We start from the raw sequence: 27048 nt of genomic DNA, 5'->3' as shown, positions 1-27048 counted from the left end.
TTTTACTTATTAGTCCCCATTTATATCTTAGTTTATGCTGTGTGCGTCAAGCAATGATTGTGTTTCTTTAAAAATTATTCTATAACATTCTGTAATCTATAATTCAATTTTTGCATTAAGTCAAACTGCCCTCTTCATACTCCCCTCCTCTTATCAAGAATAAGTTGGATTTTTACTGTACACTGAGAGGTAGGTCAGTGGAGCAGAAAGAAAACAGGACCTGGAGTTAGGGGACTTGGACCTGGGTTCCAGTACGGACTTAACTATTAACTCAGAGACATTGACATTGACATTGGTCAAGTTCCTTGACCTCTCTAAGTCTATATCCCTTATCTGTAAAATGAGAGGTTTAGTGAGGATGATCACTAAGGCCCCTCCCAGCTCTGACATTATAAGTTCTAGGATTCCTTCCAGATCTATTATTCTGTATTCTAAGGACCCCACTCCCAACTCTAACGTTCTCTAGTTTAAGGTCTCTTTCAGCTCAGACATCCTCTACTCTAGTGCCCCTCCCAGCTCTGACATTCTATGTTCTAAGGACCCTCCCAACTCTCACATTCTATATTCTAAAGTTTCATTGCACAACTGATATTTTATATTGCAAAGTACATTCTAGCTCTCAGATTCTTTGTTCTAAGTCCCTTACAGCAATGGTATGTGACATGGATGTTGCAACATCCATTCTCCGAAACACATTCCTATCCTTCTCTTGCATTCTCATGTCCTCCTGCCCCCATCCAGTGTTCCCCATTTCACCCATTTCAGTCCTATTTAGTCACATGAGGCAATGTTTGGAAAGTTGGTTGGTAATTCTGAGTTTATTCTGAATATCTTGAAGTCTGGCTGTGGGTAGAGATGCAGTAGGTAGTAGAAAGTATGGAAATGCCTAACTACAATAGCATGAGGTCGGAACAATTAGACTGTAAGTTCTCTGAAGGCAAGGGCTGTTTTCTCTGCCTTTCTTTGTATGCCCAGCACTGAATAAAGCAACTGGCACATAGTAGGCACTTCATGATTGTTTATTGCTTGTGGACTGTCATTAACAAGAGATAGTGCCCAGAATCCCAATGTAGGGTTTGAGGAACAGAAAATTGCCTTGTTTGTCTGGGGTACAAGAAGGTGAGTAAAATGAAATACCTCTCAAAGTGGGAGGCAGAGCCAGCCTGAGAAGGGCTTTAAATGCCAGTTTAGACTTTGTCCTGGAAGCACTGGGGAGCTGCTGACTCTTCCTGAGGAGGGAGTGACTTGTTTGCATAAGGAAGATTCTTTTGATGGCTAGATGGAGAACAGAGGCTAGAGGGGAGAGAGTTAGGTAGCAGCTTCAATAGTCTGGCAAGAGATGATGACAGTCAAGGTCAAAGACAACTTGGCCAGGTTGTGGCTCAGAGGCTACTCCAGGTCTCAGGGAGCTATGGACAGTTATACCTTCTGCTCTGTTGCTCATGCGAACACAGAGAATTGCAGAATTTGGGGAGGGAGAAGAGGGGAGGAGTTTGTCCTGAAAAGGAAGGAATAGCCCCTTCAGCTGGATTGGGAAGTAGAACAGGTCAGGGTTCCTAAAGATTCTTTTCCATCCCTCCTATCATAGTCTTAACTTTTCTTTGGAAGCTGAAATGACCTGGTGATACACAAATTATTTTTGTTGTCTAGTCATTTTCAGTCATGTCTGACTCTTCATGACCCCATTTGGGGTTTTCTTGGCAAAGATACTGGAATGGTTTGGCCATCTCCTTCTCCAACTCATTTTACAGATGAGGAAACTGAGGCAAACAGAGTTAAGTGACTTGCTTAGTGTCACACAGCTAGTAAGTGTCTGAGGTTATATTTGAACTCAGGTCTTCCTGACTAATAGAGGTCAGGCACTCTATCCACTGCACCGCCTAGCTGCCCCTACAAAAATTACAATCGCTGTATAAATCATGGAGTCCCAGAATTGGAAGGGACCTCAAAGGTCCTCAGGCCTATATAGATGGCAATGAAGAGAGCACTGGGCCTAGACGTAGGAAGGCCTGAGTTCAGATCTGGCCTCAGACACTTACCAGCTGTGTGACCCTAGGATAGTCATTTAACTTTTCTGTACCTCAGTTTTCTCTATTGTAAAATAAGGATAATAATAGTATTGACTTCAGGGTTGTTATGAGGGTCAAATGAAATAATATTTGTAAAAGCACTTAGTACAGCACTCAATGTAAAAAAATAACACATTTGTGGGCAACTTAGGGAGAGCAAACCTCAAAGGAAAAAAGAGAGAGAGAGAGAAGGGAAAGAGGAGGGAGAAGGAAGGGGGGGGTATGAAAAGAGAAGAAGAAATCTTTGGAACAGGCAAGTTCTACTTCTCCACTCTGTCCCATGTGTTCCTGACATAGGGTGTTTTCTAAATGTCGGCTCAGATCTTGTCTTTCCAGAGCCCAGAACCAGCCTTTCCTGGGCATAACAGGAGAGCCAAAATGACCACCAGGCACCTGGAAAGCATTGTGCAGATCATAGATTATAGGATGTCAGAGCTGGGAGGGCCCTTAGAACACAGGATGTCAGAACTGGGAGGGCCTTAGAACACAGGATGTCAGGGCTGGGAGGGCCCTTAGAACCCAGGATGTCAGAGCTGGGAGGGCCCTTAGAACCCAGGATGTCAGAGCTGGGAGGGCCCTTAGAATCCAGAATGTCAGGGCTGGGAGGGCCTTAGAACACAGGATGTCAGAGCTGGGAGGGCCTTAGAACACAGAATGTCAGACCTGAGAGGGCCCTTAGAATCCAGAATGTCAGAGCTGGGAGGGCCTTAGAACACAGGATGTCAGAGCTAGCAGAGCCTTGGAACACAGAATGTCATAGCTGGTAGGGATTTTGGAATAGCCTTTGCTGGAAGGAGCCTTAAAACACACAGTGTCTTAGTTAAAAAGGACCTTCGAAATCATCTTGTCTGTTTTCTCGTTTTATAGCATTTGAAAATAAGGCCCAGCAGGTAGAAGTGGCTTGTTTGTGGCTAGTTAGTGGTAGAGCCTGCACTAGAACCCAGATCTCTTGGCTTCTGGCTCAGTGTGTTTGCAGCTCTATCAAGATCTGTATTTGTAAAGTTCTATTACTGCCTGGGGTTAGTGGTCCTTATTATTAATAGCATAACTACATGATTATCAATAATGAAACACAAATTAATAATAAATAAACAAACTAATGATAAATAATACATATGTCATGAATAATACATTAATACTATGAGTTCTTTGAGCATGTATCACCTCTGACAGTGAAGAATTTGATTAGCTGGCTAAAGATCACAGAGGGGCAATATTTCAGGAAGGGTTGGGAGGTCAAGGACAGGGAAGTTGGTTAAATGAAAGGGGCCAGATCCTCTCCCAGGGGAGGCATCAAATGTTAAGCCAGCATGGGCTTGATGGCGGGGTTAAGAATACAGGTTGGGAGGAAGCAGGATTCCCACTCCAGTCCTCCATCAATGCCCCTGACTCACAAGGGAAATTATGCAGCCAAACCTTTTGGTCAGGGTCTACCATTAGTGGCTGGGCTTGAAGTCCAGTCCCCCTGAGGCTTTCGATTGGGTGAGCCCCTGAATTCCAATGAATGAAGAGCTACATGGTGCCATCAGCTGTTTCAATCTGTGAATCCTAGTCTTATCTAATAGACGTATGGTTCCCTTACTCTCTCCACAGAACTATATATGAAAAACCCAGACTCTTTCTTGAGAGTTTCTGGGCCACTGGAAAAACACCTAGAATTAAATGCCTTCCCAAACTCACCTGGAAGGTTCAGTTCAGTTTCACAAGATGGCAGACCTCAGGGATCACTTAGTCTGAACTTTTTTTTTTTGGTTTTTGGTGTGAAAAATTAGGTTAAGTGAGATGCCAGGGTCACACAGCTAGTCAGTGTCAAGTGTCTGAGACCAGATTTGAACTCAGGTCCTCCTGACTTGAGCTCTATTCACTGCACCACCTGCTGCCCTTTAGTCTGAATTTTCTTGAATAGAAATGCACTCTCCAGCATCAGTGACAAGTGTCCATCCAGACTCCATGTGTGAAGAGCTCCAGGAATGATGATGGGCACACTAACCTCCTCCCCTAAGACATCCCCATTCCACTTTTTTTGGACAGGGGGAGTTTCTTCTATGAAGCCTGACTGCCTCTCTGCTACTTCCTCCTACTGTAACTAGTTCTCCAAACAGAATAAGAGTGACCTTTCTTTCACATGACTTACCTTCAAAGAGTGAACAGTAAGGTTAATAAGTTAACACTGTGATATGCTCCCCTTCACCCTCTGCCCTCCCAAACTTCCAAGAAAATCTAGGCTGCATCAAGAGAGGCATCCCACGCCAAAATAGGAAGGCAACAATTTGGCTCTGCTCTTCTCAAGTCAGACCACATCTTGTATTGTGCTCCTGTTTTGGGTTCCATGTTTTAGGAAGAACAATTGTGAAGTCATAGAGGGTCCAGAAGAGGGTAACGAGGGTGTTGAAAGGCCTCATACCATATAAGAATCAGCTGAATGAACTGGAATATTTAGCTTAGGAAAGAGAAGATGTGGTTGAGGGAGAAGGTCAGAATGGTGGGTCAGAATGTGGGGAGGAAACAATAGCTGTCAAGTATTTGTAGGTCTGGGAGAGGGCTTACACTTGTCCTATTCTGCCCTACTGTCTAGAACTAGGAGCATAGGGCAGAAATTACTGAGGATTGCTACATGGGAAAACTTCCTAACAGTGAGAACTATCCAAAAGTGGGATGGACTGCCCAATTAGGTAACTGGTGTATTCTCCTCAAATGTCTTCCAGCAACTTGCCATATGTTACTGTGGGAATTCCTTTTCAGAAATGGGTTAGATAACCGCTGAAGTCCCTTTCAACTCCGAAATGCTGGGATTCTTTAAAATACTCAATGACCACCATCAGATTCCTCCAAGAAGTCTGGCTGCCCATCTTTGATGCCAACCCATTGGCCAGTTGGGTCCCTGAAATCTTCCCACCATCTCTCCATTCATTTGGGCTTTGTTTCTTAAAGGGCCACTCCCAGGACACCGCCCACCTCTGGCCCCAGCTCCTGCCAGGGAGAAAGTGGACCTTTGGAAGCATCCGTTAGAATCACTCAGAGTGTATTTCAATCGACCGTCTGCACCTGTCCAGGAGATACTGTTACAGTAATTGGTTTGTTGTAATAATATTTATTACGATAGTAATTACACGGCATGGGGAGCTCAGTGAGGTTGTCATAACTGGCCTGATATGGTATTTATCTTCATGAGATAGGGGTGACCTCTTTTCTTTCACAAGTGGTGGAGCGTGGAACTCCTGTTATTGAGGGCAGATAAATCCTGGGTCCTCAGGAGCTGGGTGACATTGGGAATTTATGTTATTCCTGTACCTTTAGGCCAACCCCAGGTTTTCAATCTAGCCAGAGGAGAGCTGATGTTACTACTACTACACTCCTTTAATGTTACTACCCACCAGTTCCATGTCCAAAGGTTCCAGGGACAGAGGGCAGGAAGGGCCCAGGTAATTTCTACAAGATGACTACCCTGCCACTAGAAATCCCAAGAGACCTTAGGGATTTCTCGTCCAATTCTCTCATTGGGAACGAAGGTCCACAGAAGGCCTTGACCAAGGTCATAAGGTTTGCAAATAGCAGAGCCAGAACTCTCCACCAGAAGTCTCAGATGGGAAGGACAGCTTTTGTCTCGACATATTGTTAGCTTTAGGGTGTGATAGCTTTATGACTGACCTCCCTGCACCAAATCTCTTCCCTCCCCAAACCCTCCTTCCCACAGTGACCAGATTCAAATTCCTGAAGTACAGGATAGACTACATCACTCTTCTGCTCCAGATGAGCTCCAATGCCTTCCTGTTGCCTCCACAATCAAATACAAACTCCTCCATTTGCCATTTGAGACTCTTTAGTCTGGCTTTAGCCTCCCCTTTCTGGTTCATTACATATCACTGCCCTTCACGCATTCTGTGGTCTGGCCAAACTGGCTTTCTTACAAGAGACAGTTAATCTCCAGCCTGCATGCCTTTGCCCTGGCTGTCTCTCACGCTTGGAGTGCATTCCATCCTCACTCCCACTTTTTAGAATCTCTAGTTTGTTTCAAGACTCAGTTCAAGGGATATTTTCTGTATGAGGCCTTTCTGGATTCTGTTTTTTTATATGAGGTCTTTTTTGAACCCTCTTGTCCCCACCTCCCCAGAAGTTGCTATATATGCTGATTAAAAAAAAGACCACATAGGTATATGTGTATATGAAGGTATATGGATATGCATGGTTACATAGAGGAATATATACAATTATACAAATATACATACCATATACATATATGGGTATATGTATATGTATGTGTGTATATACACATGCATATACACATTATGTTTCTATATAAAGGCGTATATTGGTGTGCGTGTATATATATAGTGTTTATCTATAAACCTATCCATTATTTTGTTTGCTGGGTATTATTGATGTTGGTATAATGTTGCTGAGTGCCCACTGGGTTCAGGAGCCAATTTCCATTTCTGTAGAAGGTACAGAAAGAGAAGGCATAATCCACACTCTCACAGAATCCCCTGGCTGATTAGGTCACTGCCCTTGGAATTCCCATAATCTAGAACAGGGGTGGGGAACCTGTGACCTCAAGGCCACATATGACCCTCTATGTCCTCAAGTATAGCCCTTTGACTGAATCCAAACTTGACCAAGTTTGGATTCAGTCAAAGGTCATGAATGTTTTAGATAGGGGGGTGAGGGGGGAGACCTGTAACCTCAAGGCCACATGTGGCCCTCTAGGTCCTCAAGTGTAACCCCTTGACTGAATCCAAACTTGGCCAAGTTTGGATTCAGTCAAAGGGCCACACATGTGACCTCAAGGCCACAGGTTCCCCACCCCAATCTAGAACATTGATGAATATTCTTGGAAACAGTTCCAAAGCAATGCATGAAGATTTTACAGTATTCTGGGGGCTGGAGATACCTAGATAAAAATGAAACAGTCCCTATACTCAAGAAGTCACTATGCAGGTGGGGCCATAGTGGAATGAGGGAGAGAGGGACACAACATAGAACCATAGAATTAGGGAAGAAAGGGAACTTTAAGATTGTCTAGTAATTTTTACAGTTGAGGTAACTAAGGAATGGAGAAGGGAAATGATTTGCCTGAGGCTACATAAGTGATAAATGGCAGTGCTAGGATTTGAACCCAGGACTTCTGCTTAGAAATACAGCATTTTTCCATTTCACAATATACCTGTGTCCAAACATAAAGTGTAGAATGCTTTTAAGGGATAGCACATACTAACAACTGGGAAGGGAGATGAATGGCAGCCTAGAGTAAAAGGCATGCTAAAAGATTCAAGGTGAAAGTAAGGAAAGAATGCAGCCTAGGCATGGGGGACTGAGTCAGGAAATGGAGCATCATTGATAAGAAACAGCCAGCAAGCCACTTTGATCGAACCGACATTATGAAGGAGTGTAAATGAAAGAAGACCAGAAAGGTAGGTGGGAGCTGCATTTTGAGGGATCTCAAAGGCCAGGCTCTGACAAGATTGAGTTGGTCCTGTATAATTTATTTATTGATCCTATTTACAATTAATTGATTTTGTCATGTAACTGCTTAAGTAGTGGTTCTGTGGTTCTTTATCTCTGAACTTGGTTCAGAGATTTGGCTGGCCTATAATGGGTTAAGTTTATAAATCTAGCTTTTCTTGCCTCGAGGAATCTTGCTAACCTTGGGGCATGGTTGTGAAAGAAAGGGAGTCAGGCCAGATATCTTTATTCCACTAAGCTATCCTTCAAGGATGTCCAGTTTGATATCCAAAAGTCTGGGTCATTATCGAAGGTGGACTGAATAGTGAGCAGCACTTCTTAGTCACAAGGAAAGAAGGTCGTTGTTAGCCCCTCCCCCATTACCAAACTTCCAACCAATCATGCTGAGCCTCAGATCTGTAACCAATCAGATTGTTCCCCACGCCTTAGTTATGCCATGATGTCACCTACCCTGTTCTGTTCTTTGTTCTGTACTTCCTAAAACTGCACAAAAGAAAAATGCCCCCCTTCATTTGAGATCTCAGCTTACTGAGAAACCAAATCACTATTGGTGATTTGCACTTTACTAATAAATCAACTGTGCTTGAAATTTTTGAGCCTCAGTCTACCTTATTTATCTATTACAGCTGAAGAGTTTGAATTTAATCCTGGAGGCAATAGGATATTGCCACGGAATATTTTTGAGTAAGAGAGTAACATGGTCAGATGTATGTTTTTGGAACATCACTTTGGCAGCTTTGTGGGAGATGAGTTGAAGAAGGGAGATGGGAGGCAAGGAGGAGTCCAATTAGGAGACACTTGCAATAGCCTAGGGGAGAAGGGATGAAAGCCTGGAGTACAGTGGTGGGTGTGTGACTAGAGAAGAAGGGATGGATGCTAGAGATATCAACGTAAGAAAATAACCTAGTGCAGACTCTGGACATGTCCAATTAGGCATGTTCATTAGAGAATGCTTCCTGGGCCTGTACCAGGTCAGGATGTGATGTTTTATAAGGTCATTGTTATCTAATCTGAAAGCTGAATCTGTGCTAATAAGAGACATCTAGAGCACTGTTTCCTGGAAAGGTCCATCTAGAGACAATGACTTCACCTTTGTTGACCCTAATGACATGGCAGTCCAATGGAAGAGATATTTGGGGAGCAGGCAGGACCTTATGCTGCCCCTTAACATTCCCCCACATAGGTAGCCATCTACTCTGCTAAGCATAGGGCTGGCCTAGGGCCATCTGTTTAAGAGTACTCTTTACCGAATGCAAAGACCATCGAGAAGGGTGGGGAGCATCAAGAGACAAGATTCTGGATGGGCGAATTATTTTTCATCAGCTCATTGGGTAGATGCCTGGTTGCTAAATATCACTTGTGATTTGCTAAATGTATGTTACGGGAGTGGTGTAAATGCTGTCAGAGATAGAGGGGGAGAGTGATGGAGCCATTGAGAATAATGAAGTGTTTAGTTAAGATGAATCCGTCTCAGCTCCCGATCTGGCTTCTGGATATGGCTTGGGGGGGAGGGGAGACTCACTGGAGCTGATTGGTGACAAATTTAATGCTGATAAAAAAAAAAAGAGCTATGTCTTTACCCTCTGTCTAATTAATTGTCCAGATTCACTTCTTTTTTTGTAGCGCTCAGTTGTTCCAAGAATGGTGGTAGGAGGGTTAGCCTAGACCTTAAATTGGGCTCTGCTCACATGCCTGCCTAATGAGTCACTCCCTCCTCCTGCTCAGATTTTCTCAATGGATGGAGCAACTTCTGGTGCTTTCTTGGGTTAGGGGGAAGGGAGTAGCATAATAGCAGGAGACTTTGTTGGGTCCCGTCCTTGGGTTCTCTCTCACACATGTTCCTCCCCCTACTCAGTTACTGCCTCACCATCACTTAATCCCCTGACCTTGTTCCCAGTCTTTAACCTTGAATCTTGCCTTGCCACTCTATATCTAATCTAATGGATTGGAGTTAGAGCACCTGGCTTTCAATTCTGGCTTTGCTATGCACTGTCTGTGTGACCTCAGATGAATCACTTCATCTCTCTAAGCCTCAGTTTCCAAAGCTGTAAAACAAGAAGATTGGATTCCAAAGTCCTTTCAAGTTCTGAATCCTATAATTCTAGCTCTTTCCTACTGGTGGTAGGTAAGCTATTATGAACTTTGGCAGGTAAAACCTCTTTTTCTCTCTGGTACCAATCTCTCTTTCCAGAGTGATTTAACATTACTGCCCCTATCACATAGTCTATGTTCCAGCTAACCTTGCTGCTTCTCAAATTCACCATCCCATCTGCACCTCCATGCCTTTGCATAAGCCATCCCCAATGACTGGAATCTCCCTCCTTACCTCTGCCTCTCGGAATGCCTAGTACTACCTCCTACAAAAAGCCTTTACTGCTTGCCCCAATTCTTTGTATACATATTCTATTTAGTTATCTCTGTAGATTTATTCTTTCTCTCCCCCCTGAATATACTCTTGGAGGTCAGTAACTATCCTGGTTTTGTCTTTATATCATCATTGTGAAGTATAGGTCATAGCATATAGTAGACACTTAACAAATGCTTATTGATTGAGCTGAATTGAACTAAATAGAATTGAATTGATAGGGAAAGAAGGTGCAAAGGGGGTGAGGAATGTGATGAAAGTGACAAGCTTCAATATCTCCATCTGGAAAATGAGTCTGGGCTAAATGATCATTAAATGACTGTTCAGTTTTACTCTCAGCTCAGCAGCTGCAATTGAATAGTTGGGTTATGGGAAGACAGACAGAGCAAAGGGAAAGGAAAATTGCCTTTGTGTATTGTCCTTATCTTCTAGGGTGTAGCCTTTCTATTAGCTCTGGCCTCAGGAGAAACCACCGTGGGGAAATTTTAGTGTCAAAATGTCTCTAATAAGGGTTTAACGTCCAAAATATTGAAGTATATAACCTCTACACTAGTCTTTAACGGATAAATAATCAAGGAATATGGACAAATGGTTCTCAAAAGAATATCAAACTATGAAAAACATATGAAGAGAGGTATAAATCAAAACAACCCTGAGGTTTGACCTCATGCCCAGCAAACTGACAAAAATGACAAAAGATGAAAAGTCAATGTTGGAGGAGTTGTGGAAAAACAGGCACACCAACCAATGTGTTGTTGTGCCGTGAATTGGTACAGCCATTTTGGATAATGATTTGGAATTATGCTAATAAAGTTACCAAAATTCCCATACTCTGACCCAGAGACTTCAATGCTAGGCATATACCCTCCAAAAAAGTCATTGACAAAAAGAAGGGTTCCGTATACATCAGAATATTTATCATAGTACTTTTTGTGGTACCAAGAAAACTGGAAAACAAAATAGATTCCCCTAGATTGAGGCTAAACAAATTGTGGTACTTGAATGCAATGGAACATTACTGTAATGTAAGAAATGATGAACATAATGAATTCAGAGAAACATGGATAGACTTATGTGAGCGAATGCACAATGAAGTTAAGCAGGAGGAAAACAATACTCACAATTACCACAACAACGTAAAAGGAAAAAAAACCCACAGAACAACTGAAATGGAACATTGTAAAATTATAAAGACCATGTTTGGCCCCTCAAAAAGAGATATAAGCAATCACTTCCATGCCTTCCTCCCTTCCCCCTGGGCCCTCACAGAGGTGGGACCCACAGGTGTGGAATATCACATTACATTGTCAGATCTTTTCAATGTGTTAATTAATTTTTCAGAATTTTTTTCTCTTCTCATATATGTATATATATATATATGTATATATATATACATATATGTATATATATATATGTATATATATATGTATATATATACATATATGTATATATATGTATATATATACATATATGTATATATATATGTATATATATATATACATATGTACATATATTTGTCATAATAAGAGCTGCTTCTCTGGAAAGGTAGAGGAAGAGAGCTACAGGAGAAAATATAGATGATATCAAAACAAATGACAATAATATTTTTTTTAAAATATATAGAAGCTTCCTGGTTGAGTCAGAATGCTATTATCAACAAGGCATCTTTGCTATTCATTCCTCACATCTATTTTCCTGAGTGTCTGTAAGATCTGACTTGCTGCATGACCTTGAATTTCTGAACTGGGAAGGGTCCTCAGAGACCATCTAATTTGACCTAAGCCTGAGCAGAAATTCCCCCTACAACATCCCTAACAAATGTTCCTCCAGCCTCTTCTTGAAAACTGCTACTGAGGAGGGACCCCATTATCTCCCAAGGGAGTCCATTCCACTTGTGGGCAGCTCTAATGGTTAGGAAATCTGCCTTATGAAGCTTCCATCCACTGCTCCTATTTCAGATTTCTGGGGCTACATAGAATAAATATAATCCCTCTTATGAGTGATGGTCCTTCATATAGTTGGAGGCAGTTATCTTCCCCCCACCCAGTCTTCTCTTCTCCAGGCTGGACATCCCTAGTTATCTCCATTGATATTTGTACAGTTGGTCCTTCTAGGTTCCCATCCTGATCAGAGTAACTGCTTTTTCTTAATGAAGTCAGATTTTCAGATTAGCAACATGTCCCAAAGCAGCCCCTTAATGCTTTCATCATCTGATATAGATCTACCATGAAGGAATTTATCTAAATCCTTCTTGAATCTGTCTAACCAAGGCAGATGACAGCATATCAGCACATGTCCCCTCCAATTTATGACATCTGCCTGGCTTTGCTCACATTTCTATAATAATCTAGTGCTTACAAAGCATGTTCCTTGAAACAACCCTGTGAGGTAGGGAGTACAAATATTCATATCTCCATTTTATAGCTGAGAAAACTGAGCCTGAAGAAGCTGAGCTGAAGAGGAGTTACCCAGTGGCAAAGTTAATTATCTATGGTCACACTACCAGCATGTGTCTGAGACAGGAGCTGAACCTAGAGCAATTGAGTCCATGTCTTCTTGGCTTTCTACCTTGCCACATTGTTTTTTAAGGCTTTACCCTGATATTTGCCTCTTGATCCCTCCCATCCCCTCCCAACTCTACCTTGAAGTCCAACTTCTAAATCGGCTTCACTCAAGTGCCTATCCCTTAATCTGGATTCCTAGCCTTGCCTTAGTTCACACAGAATTCCTAGCCTTTAGATATAGGAATCCACCTGGAGCAAGGGACATGATAATAGTGATGATCACAGTGTCATGACAATGATGATAATTGATAAGAGATTGTGTGAGCTATGAGTGGGGGGAAGGGGAGAGGAGAGGAGAAGGAGAGAGGCAGAGACAGAAAGAGGGAGGGAGGGACAGAGAGAGAGAGAGAGACAGAGAGACAGAGAGAGAGAGGAAGGGAGGGAGGGAGAGACAGAGAGAGAGAGGGAAAGAGAAGGAAGGAGGGAGGGGGGAGAGAGGGGGGAGGGGAGAGAGAGAGGGAGAGAGAGGGAAAGAGAAGGAAGGAGGGAGGGGGGAGAGAGGGGGGGGGAGAGAGAGAGGGAGAGAGAGAGAGAGAGAGAGAGAGAGAGAGAGAGAGAGAGAGAGAGAGAGAGAGAGAGAGAGAGAGAGAGAGACCACTAGCCTTTATTCAGGAAGATTTGGGTTCAAGCCCTGCCTGTGAAACACATTGACTTTCCTTGGGCAAGGCTCTTAATCTCTCAGTATCCTTAGCAGCACTAAAACTATAGTGGTATTAGAAGGAATACAGGCTTTGGAGCAATCAAATTAGCATCTCAGCATCTGAGTTCAAATCTCAGCTCTGCTATTTACTATCTGTGTACCTTTGGACAAGGCATTTAATTTCTCAGTGTGCCCAAGCAATTGTGTAAGACCATAAGCTACAGAACAGGTTTCACTGGTTGAGGGAATTTTCTCATCAAGCCTCCCTTTATAATGAAATCAGAAGTCAGTTAAAATGTGTATTTGTATACACTGCATGTATATATGTCTGTGTGTGTGTGTGTGTATATAAAATCTCTATAATATTTGACCTCATATAGTGTTTTGTGATTTGCAGAGCACTCTGTAAACATAATTTCACAGAATCTCAGGGCTGGAAATTGTCAATAAGCATTTAGACCTGGACTCAGCATGTTCCCAGATTACAGGACCATAGGGACTTTAGGAATCATCTATTCCAGCCTCCTCACTGAACAGACGAGGAAGCCGAGACCCAGGGAAGGGAAGTGACCTTTCTCAGGTTATACAGTAAGTTGGAGGGCTGGGCTTCAGAAATCAGAGGGCATCTAACCCAGCACTCTTATCTGCAGGAGAATCTAATGTACAGAAGCCCCCAAAAGTGGTCCTCAACCCTGCTCTGGAAGACCTCCAGAGATGAAGAACTCTCTCCAGGCAGTATCTGGTATGGGCTCCAAGGAATGGGATAGATTGGTCCCTAGAGGGACGTGATTTACAGATGGGGTTGGGGTAATTAAAGGGAGAGATGTGTATGGTCTCTGACAGATGGAGAAGGAACCAAGAGAAGATGGAGCTCATGGGAAATGGAGGATTGACTAAAGATGGGGGGAGGGACAAGAAAGGATCTTAGATTAGGTAACTTGGTTCAATTCACTTATTTCACAGACAAAGAATCTGAAGCCCAGATAACAAGTGCCTAAATTCCCTCAGGTCATAAGTAGCATAGCTACCTTGTTCTTAGATGCTATGTCTCTGAATTTGTTTCTCTTCCTCCTATACCATGCTCTCTTTCCACCTAGCTTCTAAATAGGGTTCTCCTAGTAGCCCAAGGGCTGATTTCCTTTTTCTTTTAATTAAAAAACCAATGATAGCTTTGTTTTCACATTGCATTTATTTCTGAATACATCCTTCTCATCTGTCCTACCTTTTGAGTAAAGAAGAAAAAGGAGAAGAAAAAAAAAGACCATAGTTCAGCAAAACTAACAAATACACTTACTAAGTCTGAAAGTATATGCAGTGTTCCATGCATGTAGGTTTCCTACATCTGCAAGGAAGGGAAAGAGATCCATTTTCTCATCTGTTCTTTTGGGGATCAAGATTGGTCTTTATAACTAGAGAACAATCAGTTTGGGGGTGGGGGTTTCATTTATATTATTGAGACCATTGTGTATATTGTTCTCCTGATTCAAATTACTTCACCTTGAATCAGTTCATTGAAATCTTCCTAAGCTTCTCTGAATTCTTCATCTTCATCATTTCTTATGGCATAGTTGTTTCCTACTATATTCATAGATTACAATGTCTTTGGCCATTCTTGAACAGTGGACACTATTTTGTTTCAAGTTTTCTGCTACAATGACTATTTTGGAATATTTAGGGTCTTTCTGTCTTTGACATCATTAATATATATGTGTGTGTATATGTATGTATGTGTGTGCATATATGTATACACATGCATATACATATATATATATATACATACATACATATACATACATGCATACATATATACACATATACCTAGCAGAGGGATCTCTGGATCAAAGGGTATGGACATTGTAGTCATTTTCTCTACACAACTCCAAATTGCTCTCCAGAATGGTTGGGCCAACTCACAGCTCCACCAACAGCATATTAGTGGGCCTGGCTTTCCACAACCTCTCCAACATTGACTAAACCCGTGTTTAGCCATATTTGCCAACTTACTGGGTGTGAGCGTATCTGGTTTCTTTTCCTCTGGGTTTGGCTCTCCTAAAGCTCTGGATGCCTCTGGAATACCTCCATGAAGCCTAGCCCTGAATGCTCACACCTTCTGAGTTTGTGATAACTGGGTACTATCATTAGCAGTCACAACAAATGGGGCTGCCAGCACTCTCTCCTTCCACCAGAAGCACACCTGTGACTCCATGACCACTAACAAGTGTTGACATTGCAAGCTGCCTTTCCCGTCTCCACCCCCAGTCTGCCTCTCCAAGTCCCGGAGAGAGAACACGATCTCACCATCTGCATCCACCTCCGTTGATTTATGTCAAAGCAAGCCAGGCTGCTGGTGTACTTGTCCTTCCTCCCCTCCTTCAGGAAGAGGAGGTGACCTCCCTGGCTAATCTGGGGCTTACTGAGAATAGTGGACAGCAGGTATTTTTTTCCTATATCTTTAAAGGCATCATAATGAGAAAGAGAAAAAGGAAGGTGGAGGAGGAGAAGGAACCAGCACGAAGCTGCTAAAGAGTCCAACGGTAAGAGCCAAGGACTAAAGATTGAGGAGCTAATCAGATCAGCGCTTGGTAGAGAGATATCCCTACACCCTCCTTCCAGCTCAGGGCAGCACCCAGGCATTAAGTGACTCGTCCATAATCACATAGCCAGAAAGCTGCAGAATGAGAGCTCAGACCCTGGTTTTCTTCATGTAAGTCCCGAACTCTTTCCTACTCCATCATGCTCCCAGATGCCCAGACCCAGGAGAACAATCCATTGGCCAGCTGTCGGAATATATAACTAGATATAAGAAGGATATTTCATAATTAACATCCACAGAATGTTAGAAGTAGACGGGCCCCTTAGCGATAATTAAATTCGACTCATTTTACAGAGGAGCGAACCAAGACCCAGAGAAGCAAGATGACTGGCAAAGTAGGGCCAAGACCTTGACCCTTTGATATGGTGCCATTGACCTATCCTGGGCTCTCGAGTTTGTTAAGTCTGGCCCGACCAAAGGAGGCCTTTCTTCCAGATTGCCTCAGCCACCAGATACTCAAAATACACTACGTTTTTCTGAATCCAGCATGTTAGAACTAGTAAGAGCTTTAGAGAAAATCTAATCCAACCCTCTCAACTTATGCAGGAGGAAACTGAGGTCCAGAGAGGAGAGGAGAAGCACTGTAGTCTGGTGGCTAACGTACTGGTCTCAGAATCAGGAAAACTTGGGTTCAGAGCCTGACTTAAATGTATTCTAGCTCTGGGATCCTCTTTTTTTTTTGAGGCAATTGGGGTGAAGTGACTTGCCTAAGGTCTCCAGCTAGTAAGTGTCTGAGGCCAGATTTGAACTCAGGTCCTCCTGATTCCAAGGCCAGTGTTCTGTCCGCTGTGCCACCTAGCTGCCCCTCTGGGATTCTCTTAACTTCTCCTGATCTCAGTTTACTCAAGTGAAGTCAGTAAGCATTTTTATTAAAGGTTATTATGTGCAAGTCATTGTGCTAATTGCTGGGGATAGAAAAGAAGGGTGAAAACACTGTCCCTGCCCTCAGAGAGCTCACATTCCAGTGGGGGAGTGAGCATGTAAATAACTGTACAAAAAAGATTTATACAGGGTAAATGGGAGGTAATTCCATAGGAAAATGACTTGCCCAAGGCCTCATAGCTAGTAAGTGTCTGATATAGAATTCAAACCTAGGTCTTCCTAACTCCAAATCTAGTATTCTATCCACTACCACACCTGCTTCTTGGAAAGCAATACGGTACACTTAAAAATGTACACTCAGGCAGTGGGGTGGCACAGTGGATATGGAGCCAGGCCTAGAGTCAGGAAGACTTAAGTTCAAATCTAGCCTCAGACATTCATTAGCTATGTGACTCTGGGCAAGTCACTTCATCCTGCTTGCCTCAGTTTCCTCATCTGTCAAATGATCTGGAGGAGGAAATGGCAAACCCTTCCAGTATCTCTGCCAAGAAAACCCCAAATGGGGTCATAAAGAGGCAGACATGACTAAAAAATGACTGAACAACCACATGTGGTATAGTAGAGAAAGCACTGGGCCTGGAATCAGGAGGATCTGAGTCCAAATGTGGACTCAGACACTAAACCAGTTGTGCCAGCCTGAACAAGTCATTGAACCTCTTTCTGTCTTAGTCTGATCATCTGTAAAATTAAGATGATAACAATTATTATTATTATTATTATTATTATTATTATTATTATTATTATTATTAATATTATTATTATAACTATAGCATCTCCTTCCTGGGGTTGTTGTGAAGACCAAATGAGAAAATATCAGTAAAGCACTTAGCACAGTACTTGGGACATGGTAGGCTTATATTAGTTTATTATATTAATTAATGCTTGTTTCTTCCCTTTCTTCTTAGCCCACGATTCAAGGCCCTCTATGATCTAGGTCTAACCTAGTCTTCATGCATTATCTATTATTCTTCTTCTTCATGTATTTTATATTCCAGATAAACTGCGCTACATGGTGTCCCCCAAATGCTCCCAAGCTTTTCCACTTTGGCTCACTCTGTACCCTATGCCTGTTGACATTTTGCCCATCCTTCAAGGCTCAATGCCACCTGTTCCATGAGGTTTTCTATGCTGCCCATGCTGGTACTGATCTCTCTCCTTTTCCTGATCTCATAGCACTTTGAACTGGTTTTGTGCACCAACCTTATTCTAATTTGTATCCTATTTGTCTACGTGACTTCTCTCTTCTCTAAGAGAAGGCTAGCTCTCTGAGGTTAGGAACCACATATCTTTGAATGCCCCACAGTGATACATGAAGTGCCTAGCTCATTAACAAAACTTCATTGAATGAATGAATGAATGAATGAATGATAAAATTGTGAAACTGATGACTTGCTGAAGCCCAGGGTGGAGGGATAGAATAACATAGCTACGAGAAAGGGAGGGTGATCAGCTATACTGCCAGGCCCTGCTTCTCTCTCCCACCCTGATTCTAGCTCAGCTATTCCACCTTTTTTCTGTACTGATGTGTTTTCTTTGAGTGCTCTGGTGTATGGTGATACTTCATGGCAGACTGGAAGCCCCTTGAGGGCAGTGGCTGCACATCCCCCCTCAGACTGTCCTTGCGCCATCTTATCCTCACTCACCCCCTCCCTTCTCTCTCTCTTGTCCCATTACAGGCTACCTGACTGTCAGCATCGAGCCGCTTCCACCAGTAGTGGTTGGAGATGCTGTGACATTGAAATGTAACTTTAAGACGGATGGCCGGATGCGAGAGATCGTCTGGTACAGGGTAAGCAATCCCCAGCCCAGAGCACACTGAGGGTTTGTGCTGCTGCTAAAGGCTGTGGGAGGGGAACACCAAGGCCTGATCTAATACTCATTCGCTTTCCTTGGGCTGTACAACACCCAGTCTTCATGCCTTCTAGGGACCAACCTTGGAGACCACTTTGTCTCCAAGAATTGTGCCTGAGGGCCTGCTGTTTGCCTGGAAGCAAAGCTGATCTTGACTGTACTTAACAATCCATCCCTGCATCTCTTTCACCACCCTTGGAACCTCCTCACTTACCCAGTGGTCTCAAGATCTCACCCTTCTCCTGCCAATTGAAATCAAATCCAGAAAACACATATATACTAAAGTATCAATGACTGAGAATAGCTTAAATCAATCACTATGAGATTTGCAGAATCATACATTTCTAGGATTTAGAGCTAGAAGGGATTTTGGAAGTCAAGAAGTCCATCCCTCTCAATTTTTAAAATAAAATTTTATTGATATCTTTTGTTTTTACATTTCCTAAATTTCTCCCTGGGCTCCTCCCCCTCTCCTTCAAAAGAACCATCATATACATACACATACACACAAAAAAAAAAGAAAAGAAAAGAAAAGAAAAGAAAAGAAAAGAAAAGAAAAGAAAAGAAAAGAAAAGAAAAGAAAAAAAAATCATTGAAAATAATCAACATGTTGAAAAATCTTATGCTGTGTGCCATGTTCTGTACCCATGGACCCCACCAGCACCATCTTTGCAAAGGGTTGAGGAGGGATGTCTGAGATTATCTTTTCTTAAGATCCAAGCTTGTTTTTGTAATTGGGCAACATTTATATTCCATTCTAACCTTTCCTTTCTACAGATAGGGAAACTGAGGCCCAGATAGGTTAACTGACTTTCTAAGATCACAAAGAGCTGAGATTCAGGTCTAATTCTTATTTCAATTCCAATGTATTTCCTATTCCCCGAGGCTTGTTGGCTGCCCGCAAATTGCCACATTATTCATAAGCTCAATGTCATGTCAGACCTGGAATAGACTTTAGAGATCTCTTCACCTAAGTCTCTCATCTCACAGTTAAGGTATCATGGTACAATGGGAAAAGCTCTGGGCCTTAAATCAAGGAGCCCTGAGTTCGAATGTCGCCTCTAACACATATAGCTGTGTGACCCTAGGTAAGTCACTTAATCAAGCTGAGCCTCAATCTCCTCATCTTTACACGGGTAATCAAAGCATTTCTTCATCACCATGAACCCCCAGTATAAGAACCCTCTCGACCTGTGCATTTCATTACCCAGCTATGATTTAGTTGCTGAGACCCAGAGATTTGCTTGAGGAATATTTGTTGTTGTTATTTGGTTGTTTTAATCACATCTGACTCTTTGTGACTCAATTTGGGGTTTTATTGGCAAAGATACGGGAGTGGTTTGCCATTTCTTTCTCCAGCTCATTTTACAGTTGAGGAAACTGAGGCAGACAGCGATTAAATGACTTGCCCAGGGTCACACAGCTAGTAAGTGTCTGAGGCTGGATTTGAATTAAGGTCTCCCTGATTCCAGGCCCAGTTCTCTATCCATTGTGCCACATAGATGCCCTTCAGCAAGGATACACAGGCAATAAATGAAGGAGCAGGATTTGATCCCAAGTTATCCTGCCTCTAAACTATAAATGGTTTAGGAGTTCCCTGAAGGCAAGCTAGGCATACCCTAAACTAGGCACTGGGGGGAATTCAATCAATCCATTAGTAAAACATCATTAAAGTGCTTACTATATGTCAGCACCTTGCCAAGTGCTGGCGTTACAAAGAGGCAAAAGACTGGCCCTGCCCTCAAGGAGCTTACAGTCAAGTGGAGGAGACAACATGCTAACAAATATCTACAAAGCAAGTTACAAACGGAACAAATGGGAAATAATTAACAGAAGGAGGGCACTGGAACTAAGAAGGGTTGGGGAAGCCTTCCTGCAGGAGGTGGGCTTTTAGTTGGGACAAGACTAGCATGTCTACTCTTAGTCTATGCAGCCTTTTGGTGTATCAGACCACACTGGGAGCCACACAGAACAAACACTGGCTCTCTGTTCCTGTAGAACTACAGCATTCACAGGGTGCTGTTCTCACAACAGCCTGGTTACTTGCAAAATGCAAGCATAATCATCTCCACTTTAGAGATGGAAAAACAGACTCAGAGGGTTGTGACTTTGCTTCAGCTTATGCAGCCGGTGTCAGAGTGGGGCTGTCAGCCCATCTTCTGTCTCTCTCCTTCACAGCGTACTGCCTCAGACCTACCTAAACAGACTGGCTCCTTGCCCTCGGGGAGCTTCCCGACCAAGAGGGATTAGGAAGCTGGACCCAGGGTGATACACGGTAGCTAGTGGAAATCTCCTTGTGCTGAATCACTCAGCTGCGAGTTTCCATGGTGCGTAAAAAGCCACTCGGATAACACATGCTGTGCTGGCATCTCATTAGCACATGGCCAGAGGGCTGGAAGAAATTAACTCCTGCTCTCTGCCATCAGGAGCACATCCTTCTCAAGAACGTCACCCTAAAAGGGAGATGAGCGGGGAAAGGGGAGGGTGGCTTGGACTGTTGCAGTAGGGAGAATGCCCGCCTCCCCTCTGGACCCTCTCCAATATGCCCTTTATACCCCTTACTGACTAATTCCAAATCCGTGCAGTAAGTATATCTGACCACATCACCCCTCTCCTCAAAAGCCTTCAATGGCTCCCTATTCCTCTCTGATCATAGAATCATAGTATCACATATCTGCACCTGGAAAAGGGACTTGAAAAGCTATCTAGTTCCAATCCTGCCTCATTTTAAAGATAAGGAAACTGAGGCCCAGAGGGGATATAGGTTTATAGATCTGGAGCTCAAAGGAACCTTAGACACTATTTTACAGATGAGAAAACTGAGGCCCAGAGAAAGGAGATAGGACCATCAATTTAATTCTCAGAGCCAGAGAGTCCAACCCCACTGCATTTTAAGGATGAGGAGATTGAGGCTCAGAAAGCATAAGTGACAGATCTGTGGCCGAACCACTTAGTAAATATCAGAAGCAGAAGCAGAACCTAGCTCTTCCTGACTTCCAGAACCTTACTCAATATTCCGTGCTGAGTCAGGGTCAAATTATTACCCTGGCATTCAAGGCCTCCTTTCTTGTCTGGCACCAGCCCATCTTTCCAGTCTTCTTCCATGTGACTCCCCTTTTACTTTCTGCCCTCATGAACATGCCTGTTCTCTCACCTATGTGCCTTTGCTCATCACATTTCCTGTGCCTTGCATGCCCTCCCTTCCCTGACCAAATGCCAGCCCTCCAGGAAAGCTTCCCTGATCAGGCTGGTTGGTAACAACCTCCTCTGCCTCCCAATTTCTCTCTCTCAGAGCACTTTGTACCTCTCTGATATAATCTACATGAAATATTGTGGATTGTATTTTTATGTATGTATAGTGCATCCCCCATTAGACTGTAAGTTCCATGAGGGCAGAATCTTTAGTTTATCTCATCAGTCATCAAACATTTATTCAACTCCATCTCCCCCAGTGATGAGCACAGGATGCTGAACACAGTTGCCACTTAATAAATGTTTATTATGTGAATCAATCACCAGTTAATAGGATCAGAGAATCTACAGCGGGGAGGAACCTTAGAGATCATACCCACATTTTACAGATGAGGAAACTGAGGCCTAGATAAAGAAAACAACTTGAGCAAGGTTATTACCAAGGGAGTTAGTAGCAAAATCATGATTCAAACCCAAGTCTTGTGCCTCTAAACTCACTGCCTCTTCCACGTATCATGCTGTTACCTACCTATGTTAAAGAAAAGAGACCGAGGAGCAATGGTGGGAATCCATAGTAAGTATAGGCTGTGAGAAGACCTTCACTCTTCAAGCCTGGTAGGGCTTACAAGGAAGGCATAATTCTGACGTAGAGCTCTCCCTGTCCCACCCCACCCACTCACTGAACATTTCTAGGATACATTGGGTGCCTACCCCCAGAGCCCTTCATTGTCTGATGCCCCAAAGCCCCTAGCGCCAGATGTTCCATGATACCCTCATCTACCCAACTGCAGATCTTGGCAGCTGAGACAGAGGGTCAGAAGCCATGTCTCTTTAGAAAACATTTTCCAGTCTGCCCTTCCAGAGAGTCTAGCAGACATTACCCCGTGGGCAACTACTGCCAGAACATGGATCAGAGATCCTAGTTCCAGGCCTTTCATTCATTCATTCATTCATTCATTCATTCATTCATTCATTCATTCATTCATTCAATCATTCAACATTATTTAGTAAATACTGTCACTGTCCTAAGCATGAGGTGACCTAGGAAGTTTAATTAGGAACTCATAGTGTAACAGGGGGATATGCCATTAATCCAAACAACAGCAACAAATATTACAACTATGGCTATGACGACAATGACAATAATTACTACTACTACTACTACTACTACTACTACTATACTACTACTACTACTACTACTAGTAATAATAATAATGAACTGCCATTTATATAAGACTTTAAATTTTGCAAAGCACCATATATGTATGTATACACACATATGCATATATGTACATATATACACATACACACATATATGTATGTATATGTGTATATACATATACATATTAAAAAATCTCATTTAGTGCCCACAACAACCCTATGAGGAACAATAGGTCCTGCAGGCATTACTATGCCCCTAATTATATAGATGAGGAGATTGAGGTTAAGAGAATTTAAATGACTTATCCATGATCCTACAGTTTAGTATATGTCTGGGATAGAATTTGAATACCAGTCTTCCTGGACTCCAAATCTAGCACTCTCTCTGCCATACCGCACAGATAGCTCTCATGGTATCCTAAGGATGGGGCAGCTGTCAGAGCATGGAATAGTGTCTGGGGCCTCAAGCCATTTTGGCTCCCCAACCCTGGGGAAGGGCAACTCCCCCCAGATCTTTCATATACCCCATCAGCCAATGAGCCAGTGTACCCCTCCTAGGGTAGCCCAAAGCCATGGAACAGTGTTGTTGAAAGAGCACAGGCAACCCAGGTTTAATTCCTAGCTCTATGTCTGTGAAGGAAAGAGATCAAAGTAGGTGGTATGTAAGATTTCTTCAATTCAGTTTGGCAAATATTTATTGCGTGCTTACAATGCATAAGATATGTGCTTGGCATTGGAGAAACAGAAATGAAAAATGATAGTATCCGTGTCCTCATGAACTTCTGATCTAATGGAGAGTCTATGTCATGTGCATAAGTAATGATGGTCCAAGAAAGAGCGTTCAAGGAGAGGTGAAGGAGAAGAGCTAGGAGACTGGAGGAGGGAGGGAGAGAGGGATCACATTCATCTGGGGAGTGGGTCAGAAGAGGTGGCCTCTGATCAGAGACACACAGATTTAGAGCTGAAAGGGCCCCAAGGTGTGGACCAACCATCCAACAGGTGCAGAATGGAGGCCCAAAGGCAGAAAGTGACTTCCCTGAGGTCACAATGGTGGTAAGTGGCAAAACTGAGATTTGAACCCAGGAGGAGATGTGGGTGGAACCTATTCCCATCATGATGGCAAGTAGGAGGAAAGATTCAGAAGCAGGACATAGCTGATTGAGAACGGCATCAGAGAACTGTCCAGATCCAAATTTATGTTTGTTTGTTTGTTTGTTTTTTTACATAGCAGGGGATGGGGAGCAGAGGAATAAGAAGGCAGGCTGGTCTGGTCAGCAGTTCTTCTCACTTCCCTCCATGAGAAACTCCCATCTTTCACTTTGTGTTTCCTCTGGCCCATGACTTCTTGTATTGATTGCCTTAAAAGTCAGTTCTGTCTCTTATTTGTGTCAGGCACTGACTATTGGGTTATGGAAGGCTGCACTAATTAATTAATTTTATTTCATTTCACATCCTTTGAGTGAGGGCCTCTGTGCCATATGCAAATGCATGTAAATCACATGCAAATCATCCATTGGAGCCAAGAGCTCTGCACTTTTTATTTTAAAGCCGGATAGACTTGTGAACTCAGCTGACTGTCTCCCTCTGCAATGGGCCTCACTTAGAATGGCTAGGTGCACCCATGAGGGTTACCCAAGCACCCCACACACCTGAAGCAGGGACCACAGTTAAAAGCAGGCTGGGCAGCGGACGGGGGAATGAACACTGATGAACTGGAGTTCGAAGGCCTCTTATCTCCTTGGCCCCGTGCCACGCTGGCCTTCAGATAGCTGCTGTCCTCTCTCTGCAAATCAGGAGAGCGGCTGAGCTCCAACAGATAAGAATTGAGGCAGAAGGCCCAGCGTGGAAAGGCCACAGTGAAACTGGGGAGGGAAGGAGGGAGCTGGGAGACAGGGACCCCCAGAATCACCAGAGCTGGGAAGGAACTCAGCTCCCATCCAGTCCAACTGCTTTATTTACAGTTGGATTTTTATCCCCCAAGGCCACAACACTAGCAAGTAACAAAGTTAGGGTTTAAACCCAAACCCAAGTCTTCTGACTCTCAAATTCGGTGATCTTTCCTTCCCAGGAGCTGGGGGGCAGAGGTTAAGATAGAATTAAACATCCTAGCTTTATTAGGTATAAGCAAAGAAATTTCGAGCTGAAGAGACCCTTAGAGACCATCTGGTCCATTCCCCACATTTTACAGATGAGGTAACTAAAGCCCAGAGAGGTCAATGTTCACACAAGCAGTGAATGGTAAAGCCAAGACGCAAGCCCAGATTTTCTGATTATAAATTCAATGATCTTCTCCCTGCACCACACACTGCCTCACCAGGTCACAGACTTAAAGCTGGACAGGATTGTCAGATTATGTAGTTTGATTTCTCTTATTTTATAGATGGGGAAATTGAGGTTCATAAGAGGCTAACATGGTCCTAGCTAGTGCCAGAGGCCAGATTTTTAGAGCTGGAAAGAACCTAGAGATCACTGAGTCCAATGCCTTATTTTACAGGTGAGGAAACTGAGGCCTAGAGAGAGGAAATGACTCTTCTGGATAGGTGGTGCAGCATATGAAGTGCTGGGCCTGGAGTCAGGAAGACTCATCCTCAGACACTAACTGTGTGACCATGGACAAATCGCTTTGTCCTTTTTGCCTCAGTTTCCTCATCTGTAAAATGAGCTGGAGAAGGAAATGGAAAACCACTCCAGTATCTTTGCCAAGAAAAACACAAATGGGGTCACAAAGAGTCAGAACAACAAACGACCTCTGCTTCCAAATCCATTGCTAACTAAGAATTCAGAGACCGGGAATGGTGCTTAGAATCATAGAATGCTAGAGCCACCGCTGCCTCCCTCCCGCCAGGCCGGGCCTCCCCCTGAGCAAGAAGCCCACTTAGGTTGTTTGTCCGCTGTATCCACAGCCCCTCCCCCATGCCCCAGCTCCCTCCCTCCCCCATCCCAGTGAATGGGCTCACAGAGCTGAGCCTGGAAGGAATGAATGGATTACACAGGCACGGCTGGGCCAGTGCATCCAATCCCTTTAAAAGGGAAAATCAGAGCATTGTGATGAGTCCTGCACTCCCCAGGTTTAAATAAATCATCTTAGAAGTGTGATCAAACTGAGCCTTGGGGATGGGGAGGAGGGAAAGAGAGCAATGGCGGCCGGATCTGATTCTTTGGGTGCCAGTTTAAGAGTGGAGGGGCCTGGAAGCCGCGTGTGGGGGAGGGGTACTGATTAAAGGGAACAGCACCATGTAATGGAGAGAACACCGAAAGTATAAGTGGAGGCTTGGGTTCCAATCCTGCCCCTGTTCCTTACTACCTGTGTGACTTTGGAGAAATAAGGTAAGCTCTTCTGAGCCCCAGCTTCTACATCTGTCCAATAAGGGGGTCAGATTTGATGATCTCTTTCAGTTCTAAATCTATGATTCTATAAGATGGGAGGTTGAGCCTGGCAAAAAGAACATTTGGTTGAGGGTGGGGAGACACGAGAGTTGTCTTCCACTGTTTAAAGGGTTGTCCCAGGCTAAAGGGTCGATTTGTTCTCCTTGTGCCTAGAGGACAGGAAGGAAGGAGACAAGTATTGATTAAATGCCTACTATGTGCTAGGCCCTTTACAAATATTGTCTCATTTAACCTTCACAACAACTTTGGGAGGTAGGTGCTATTTTTATTCCTTATTTTGCAGATAAGGAAACTGAAGCAGTCAGAAGTTAAGTCACTTGCCCAGGGTCACAAAGTTAGTAAGCAGGATCTGAATTCAGGTCTTCCTGACTCCAGCTCCTGAACCCTATTCATGTCAACACCTAGTTGGACAGGAAAAAAAAAATCAAAGGGTAGTAGTTACAGGCAGTAAGATTTCAGTTTACTAGGAGGGGAAAAATTCAAATAAATTACAATGTCTAAAAGGGGAATTGGTTGTTCAGGTAAGTAATGATTTCCCCAGCTCTGGAAGTATTCAATTAGAGGATGAATGAGCACTTGGGGATTACTGCAAAGATATGAGTTAGACTAGTTGACCTTCCAGCTATGAAATTCTCTAATGAAATTAAATTATAGTCAGAGGCCTCCATCTTAGAGGGACTAAGCCTGGAAACCTGGAACACATCTGCCCTCTGGACCCCCCCCATTTTTTTCAGATAGAAGATAAAAGCAGGACCTGAGATCCCAAACCCACTCCCCCATCATTCAGCTTCTTGGGGACTGTTTGAGGAACAAGGGCTCTAATCTATGTGGGAGGATGGATGTTTGAATGAGAATCCCAGACTGGAATGGACCTTGGAAGCCAT

At 43.3% G+C, this 27048-nt stretch overlaps 1 protein-coding gene across 1 annotated transcript in view; it reads left to right on the top strand.

The window, feature by feature from the left end:
* Positions 1-27048, top strand: part of IGSF21 (immunoglobin superfamily member 21) — a 402137-nt gene that overhangs the window by 133077 nt on the left and 242012 nt on the right. Inside the window, exon 2 of the mRNA XM_020973236.2 lies at positions 18250-18362. Coding sequence (XP_020828895.1) covers positions 18250-18362 — 113 coding nt within the window. The remainder of the gene's footprint in view (positions 1-18249; positions 18363-27048) is intronic.

Source organism: Phascolarctos cinereus, unplaced genomic scaffold, assembly GCF_003287225.1.
Source record: "Phascolarctos cinereus isolate Bilbo 61053 unplaced genomic scaffold, phaCin_HiC Scaffold_726;HRSCAF=1367, whole genome shotgun sequence".
In the NCBI taxonomy this organism is placed as follows: domain Eukaryota; kingdom Metazoa; phylum Chordata; class Mammalia; order Diprotodontia; family Phascolarctidae; genus Phascolarctos; species Phascolarctos cinereus.
Note: the sequence above shows the minus strand (reverse complement) of the source record. Positions and strands in the feature narration are given on the sequence as shown.